The sequence below is a fragment of the Dendrobates tinctorius genome, unplaced genomic scaffold (assembly GCF_039654945.1).
Source record: "Dendrobates tinctorius isolate UK_male_01 unplaced genomic scaffold, ASM3965494v1 ptg000038l, whole genome shotgun sequence".
Classification (NCBI taxonomy): domain Eukaryota; kingdom Metazoa; phylum Chordata; class Amphibia; order Anura; family Dendrobatidae; genus Dendrobates; species Dendrobates tinctorius.
Genome location: NW_027361706.1, coordinates 24,846,789 through 24,853,962, shown reverse-complemented (window position 1 = coordinate 24,853,962; position 7,174 = coordinate 24,846,789). Strand labels below are relative to the sequence as shown.

Genomic DNA, 7,174 nt, shown 5'->3' with positions numbered 1-7,174 from the left:
ATAAAATCTCCTCTTAGCCTTCTCTTTTACAATATGAACATTCCTTGATCTTTTAACCTGTTCCTGATCTTGTTGGTGCACACACGGTAGTTTCAAAACATGCCCACCCGCATCTCTAAACTCCTGCATGATAATTGTTAGCTATAAGCAGAAATATTACACATAAAATTACTTTATTACCTCTTTAAAATACTGATGAATCTGAAACTTCAGGAATGTGGAGGATGTAGAAAGCATTTTATCACTCAAGATAAGTAAAGCATGACATATTTACAATACCTGCAATATCAGACATAGTTAGGACCTTTCGAGCCAGGGAAATGTTGTAGGCGGGACACAATACAGAAGACACTGGATTACTGGAGGGGGCGGAGGTCCTACACTCTGTATTTATTACATGTACCATCCCAGCAAAGCGGTGAGTGTTGTTACAGTTATGCTTGTGTTATGTTAATATGTTTTATGTTTCAGATATTGTCTTTTTAGTGACACTTCCGTAAGAATTGGTATACAAAGCTTTCCGTACCTTCGAAATCCACAACTGCTTTTTTATTCTAACTTTTCCATTCCACAACCGAACATCAATTACAAACAAGAAAATCCACAATCATTAACAAGCCGCGACGCAGTGACAAGTAGTTATACTTTCCTTCCTCACTTTTCCTGTTGGCAGCGCAAAGTGTTAAAAAAGTAATAATAAGAAAATGAAAACCCTTAGTGTTAACCCCTTTTGCACTGATCAATTTTAGGATTTCAGGACAAATCATTTCCATTCAAAGAGCCACAATATTTTTATCTTCTCCGTTGATGTAACCGTACGAGGGCTCGTTTTTTTTGCAAGGTGAGTTGTGTTTATCAGTGGCACCATTTTGTGATCATATAGCGTATGACATATATAATCAGCCAGCTTTTATTAATTATTTTATGGAAAAGGATAGAAATAAACATCAATTCCGCCATTGTTTTTTACCTTTTATATTTTACACCATGGACAATTTTAGGGTTATCTTTATTCTGTGGCAGTGAGGCATAAAAATATCTGTTATCTTTTAAATAAGACGACCGTACATTCCTTTCTGAATCTGTAGAGGAAACCTGCAAAAAAAATGTAATGCTGGCTGCTTCCTGTTGGCATTGTAGCCAAAATACAAAATATGTGGAGCGTACTCCCTCCACAGAGTGCCAAACACAAATGCAGGCCACCATGTGGAAGCGCATCCACATATATGCACATAGAAGAAAAAAATAAAAACAAACAATAAAGAAAAAATAAAAAAATTATTTTCCTTCTGCATTTTGCAAAAGTTTCTTTCACTTACACAAAGGAAAACAGCGTAAAGTCACCAATGTGATCAGTCCACCAGTACAATTTCATTAACTATTCTATCCATTCCATGAATACTTCAATCATTTATTTCCTGTTTACTCTCAACCAAAAAAAAGTAATTAGGACCCCGACTCTTCAAACAATTTTCAACTGTTTTGGGGCATAAAACTGCTTGATAAGTCACCCAAAAAAAGCAAAAGTTGAATAAATTACGACAGAAATATACATCAGCTACTGACGAGAGCACATTTCTGGCGGTGGCATACGGCAGCTGCAAGATGCGCCAAATTCATTCAGAAACGTTGGTTGTAATTCACTTATGCAAAATTGTATTTTGCAGGAAAAAAAAATTGCACATGAAGATTCTTGTATTGATTTTGTTGGTTGTGTTATTCTCTGGGGTTGTCTGTCAGTCAATAAATTAAAAAATATGTACTGTTAAATATCCCAAAATTTGGAAAGTCAATTTCCCGCCAATGAAGAAGCCGGAAAAATGTTGGATATGTTGTACCCGGGGCAGATACAGACATCAGAGAGCTTCTATGCAGGAACAGTAGATGTGCAAGGTATATCCTGGTATAATGTCCCCTAACCTGGGCCCCTTTCAGTAATATATGCCCCCATCCTGGTATAATGTCCCCCATCCTGGACCCCCTGCAGTAATATACTGTACGTTCCCCATCCTGGTATAATGTCCCCTAACCTGGGCTCCTTTCAGTAATATATGCCCCCATCCTGGTATAATGTCCCCCATCCTGGACCCCCTGCAGTAATATACTGTACGTTCCCCATCCTGGTATAATGTCCCCTAACCTGGGCTCCTTTCAGTAATATACTGTACGTTCCCCATCCTGGTATAATGTGGCAAATACTGTATAATACTTTTTGCTTTTAATATATTTGAAAGTCTTGATACATCTCTAACATATTGCCAACCAAAGGATATTTCTAAACTAAAGCAAAATACGAGCAGATACAAATCATCCTAAGGCAAGAATACTGAGAATGCTATCTGGCTACAAGAAACGTGTGCGGAACTTAGGCTCCCTTTTGTCAAAGTGGATATTCAAGTGATAAAGCGAATCCAGCAGTTAGAAAACATTTATTCTGTTTTAATGAATACATTTACAACAAGGAAATAAAATTTCTAATTTAATTATCTACTGTAGATGTGGGGAATTAATGTGACAGATTCAGTCCTCACAGGCAGAGATCCTGCTGATCTTTAACTTTCTATTGCTTATTTATTACACCCTTTTTATACCTAAATACCCAGGTAATAGCCAGGTTTCCAGAATGGATCAACTCCTGCTGCTTTTTACAGTATTCATGCATGTTCTATCTCCAATAAATGGTGACCTACTGATTGAAGGACTTAGAAACATTCAGGTCAGTAAAATCTTCAATGGGCATAACTGTTATATGCAGACGTACTTTTGAATATATATATATATATATATATATATATATATAAATACACATATCAGCCATCTAAATCAGCAACAACATTAATGATCTTAATAATAATAAAAAATAACATTAATTATTTTGTTACAATGTCATATGTTAAGGTGCACTATATTAGGCAGTAAGAAGCCAGTCAGTTCTTGAATTTAACATTAATTAGGCAAAAATGGAAGGATTTGGGACACTTTGAAAGAGTCAAATTGTGTTGATTAGCTGAATGGGTCAATGCAATTCCTTAGCAGAAGGGTATTCTCGATACTCGGTGAACAAAAAATGATTCAAGAAAAGGCAACAGTAGAAGTATTGGTAGGATCATGGGTGTTCAGGGCTCATTGATACATGTGGGAAGCAAAAGGTAGTCTACATAATCCGATCCAACAGTAGAACTACTGTAGTACAAGTCTCTAAAAAAGATCAATGAATTGTCTGATTCTTAAATGGAATCTGTCACCTATTTTTCGAGTATCAGCTGCCGGCACCGCCATCAGGGGCTTATCTACAGCATTCTGCATTGCTGTAGATAAGCCCCTGATGTAACCTGAAAGATAAGAAAAATAAGTTATATTATACTCACCCAGGGGCGGTCCGGGTCCTTTTTTGGTCCAATGGTTGTCATGGTCCTGTCCGGTGCCTCCCATCTTCTAACGGTGACGTCCTCTTCTTTGCTGCCTGTCATGACTCCTGCGCAGGCACACTGCTCTGCCCTGCTGAGGGCAGAGCAGAGTCCTGCAGTGCGCAGGTGCCAGGAGAGGTCTGACACCTGCACACTGCAGTATTTTGCTCTGCCCTCAACAGGGCAGGTAAAGTACACCTGCACAGGAGCCACGACAGGCAGCAAAGAAGAGGACGGCATAATTAGAAGATGGGAGGCGCCGGACCGCAACACCCATCGGACCAAGACCGGACCACCCCCCGGTGAGTATAATCTAACTAATTTTTCTTATCTTTCAGTTACATCGGGGGCTTATCTACAGCATTAAAGAATGCTGTAGATAAGCCCCTAATGGCGGTGCCAGCATCTCATACTCGAGGGTATGGGGTGACAGATAAACGTTGGCGCTTGCTGGGCTTTGTGCAGCGCCGACGTTTATCTATTGTCGGCGGTTTTGTGCCCCCCGGGACCCCCTCATACCTTATAACGCGGGGATCCCGGTGCACAATGCATGCTGGGACCCCCGACGTCATCGAGACCTGATTGGTTCAGGTCCTGATGAAGTCGCGTCACAGCAGCCAATGAGAGAGCTCGCTGGGAAAGCTGCTTGTTTCCCGGCGATCTCCCTCATTATAATGCAACTTCTCCTCTGAGCTCATGCTGACAGATGAGCAGAGGTGAAGCAGCGTTACAGTGTGACTAGATCGCTGCCTGGCACAGCTGATCGCTGCCTGGCACAGCTGTGTCAGGCAGCGATCTTGTCACACAGTAACGCTGCTTCTCCTCTGATCATCTGTCAGTGTGAGATCAGAGGAGAAGTGGCGTTACTATGTGCCGGGCAGCGATCTTGTCACATAGTAACGCTGCTTCTCCTCTGATCATCTGCCAGTGTGAGATCAGAGGAGAAGTGGCGTTACTATGAGTCAAAAATACAAAAAATAAAAAACACAAAAAGAAAAAAAAAAGTAAAGAAAAAAAAAGCAGGTAGGCAGGCTAGGGCTATGTCTAGGGTTAGGGTTAGGGTTAGGGCTAGGGTTAGGGCTAGGGTTAGGGTTAGGGCTAGGGTTAGGGCTAGGGTTAGGGCTAGGGTTAGGGCTAGGGTTAGGGTTAGGGTTAGGGCTAGGGTTAGGGCTAGGGTTAGGGCTAGAGTTAGGGGTGTGTTGGGGTTAGGGTTGGAATTCGAATTGGGGGTTTCCACTGTTTAGGTACATCAGGGGCTCTGTAAATGCAATATGACGCCCGCAGACCATTCCATCAAAGTCTGCATTCCAGAACGTCACTACTTCCCTTCCGAGCCCCACCGTGTGCCCAAACAGTGGTCCCCCCCACATGTGGGGTACCAGCGTACTCAGGACAAATTGGACAACAACTCTTAGGGTCCAATTTCTCCTGTTACCCTTGTGAAAATAAAAATTGGGAGCTAAAAGATCATTTTTGTGGAAAAAAAATGATTTTTTTATTTTCACGGCTCTACATTATAAACTTTAGTGAAACACTTGGGGGTTCAAAGTGCTCACCACACATCTAGATAAGTTCCTTGGGGGGGTCTAGTTTCCAAAAAGGGGTCACTTATGGAGGATTTCCACTGTTTAGGCACATCAGGGGCTCTGCAAACGCGACATGACACCCGCAGACCATTCCATCAAAGTCTGCATTCCAAAACGTCACTACTTCCCTTCCGATCCCCACCGTGTGCCCAAACAGTAGTTTTCTTCCACATATGGGGTACCAGTGTACTCAGGACAAATTGGACAACAACTTTTGGGGTCCAATTTCTCCTGTTACCCTTGTGAAAATAAAAAATTGGGGGCTAAAAGATCATGTTTGTGGAACAAAAATGATTTTTTATTTTCATGGCTCTACGTTATAAACTTCTGTGAAGCACTTGGGGGTTCAAAGTGCTCACGACACGTCTAGATAAGTTCTTTAAGGGGTCTAGTTTCCAAAATGGGGTCACTTGTGGGGGTTTCCACTGTTTAGGCACATTAGGGGCTCTCCAAATGCGACATGGCGTCCTATCTCAATTCCAGCCAATTCTGCATTGAAAAAGTCAAACGGCACTCCTTCCTTTCTGAGCTCTGCCGTGTGCTCAAACAGTGGTTTAGCCCCACATACGGGGTATCGGCGTATTTGGGAGAAATTGCACAAAAAATTTTGTGGTTCATTTTCTGTTTTTACACTTGTGAAAATAAAAAAAATGGTTCTGAAGTAAAATGTTTGTGAAAAAAAGTTAAATGTTTATTTTTTCCTTCCACATTCCATTCATTCATGTGAAGCACCTGAAGGGTTAATAAACTTCTTGAATGTGGTTTTGAGTACATTGAGAGGTGCAGTTTTTAGAATGGTGTCACTTTTGGGTATTTTCTGTCATATTGACCCCCCAAACTCACTTCAAATGTGAGGTGGTCCCTAAAAAAAATGGTGTTGTAAATTTTGTTGTAAAAATGAGAAATCGCTGGTCAACTTTTAACCCTTATAACTTCCAAAAAAAAAAAATTATGTTTCCAAAATTGTGCAGATGTAAAGTAGACATGTGGGAAATGTTATTTATTAACTATTTTGTGCGATATCACTCTCTGATTTAAGGGCATAAAAATTAAAAGTTTGAAAATTGCAAAATTTTCAAAATTTTTGCCAAATTTCGATTTTTTTAACATATAAGCGCAGTTCATATCTAAGAAATTTTACCACTATCCTGAAGTACAATATGTCATGAGAAAACAATGTCAGAATCAGCAGGATCCGTTGAAGCGTTCTAGAGTTATGGCCTCATAAAGTGACACTGGTCAGAATTGAAAAAATTGGCCTGGTCACGAAGGCAAAAACAGGCTCAGGCGCGAAAGGGTTAAAGAAAGAAAAGACAAATTATACAAAGTAACAAAAAATCTACTCACCTTTTTGATCCCATACTAACAGATGATGCAGCGGTCCCGCCTCTTGTCGCTGCCAGTGACAATGTGATCACTTCACCAATACAGCCAATGAGTGGCCTCAACAGATGTGTTGTACTGACTGGCATGAACTATTGAGGAGTCACAAGTGCATCTGACCTAAATTAGTGAAAAAATTAAGTGTTAGCAAGTGTGTTTTTTTTTCTTAAACATCTTTGTCTCTTTTTATTTTTAAGCAAGACAATCTATTTGATTCTAGATACTGTAACATCTGCTGGTGCCTCCTCATGGTTCCCCTCCTTCCCACATGCAGTGATGCCAGCTTACACAATGCTCTGGCTGCAGCAGCTTCCTTGCATGCCCCCTCCTCCTTCCCTGTGTATGCCGCAATGTGTTTTGGTGGTGTGCCTAGTGTGCATGTGCGCGCCCTCCTTTGCTCTTAAAGGGGCTTCAAGTGCACATGGTAAATGCCCCCAGCTAACAGCTGTGGGGCATTTAGTTAATGTGTTCCACATGCAAGATGTCTCCCAGCCAATAGCTGGGAGGCATCTTATATAAAAGTCACCCTCCCCAGTAGGGAGGTGCCTGAGCAACCCCTAAAGTTACTGTTAGGTGGTTTGGTGTGTGCAACTGTATGTTACCAGGTCCCCCGTCACAAGTCTGTTAAATCTATTCCCGTATCCTGTGTGCCATTAGTTCAGTATAGGTTGTCATTGTTTTAGCGGTATCCATATCCTGTAATCACGTCCATGGTTTCTGTACCCCGTAACCACATCGGCGGTAGCAGAACTGTTAATGAGACCTATATGTCTGTACCTGTCCAAGTGGTGGTCCTGT

The 7,174-nt window shown here is 41.2% G+C and overlaps 1 protein-coding gene across 5 annotated transcripts in view; it reads left to right on the top strand.

Moving 5' to 3' along the window:
- Positions 1-337: 337 nt before the first annotated feature.
- LOC141088278 (inter-alpha-trypsin inhibitor heavy chain H3-like) overlaps positions 338-7,174 on the top strand; it is a 91,995-nt gene continuing 85,158 nt past the window's right edge. For 4 of the 5 annotated variants that reach the window (XM_073574292.1, XM_073574294.1, XM_073574293.1 and 1 more), the window contains exons 1-3: positions 374-418; positions 750-841; positions 2,604-2,716. In XM_073574292.1, coding sequence (XP_073430393.1) covers positions 2,624-2,716 — 93 coding nt within the window. In that variant the 5' untranslated portion in view covers positions 374-418; positions 750-841; positions 2,604-2,623. Of the gene's footprint in view, positions 419-749; positions 842-2,603; positions 2,717-7,174 lie in introns of all 5 variants that reach the window. The other variant, XM_073574291.1, reaches the window with a different exon arrangement.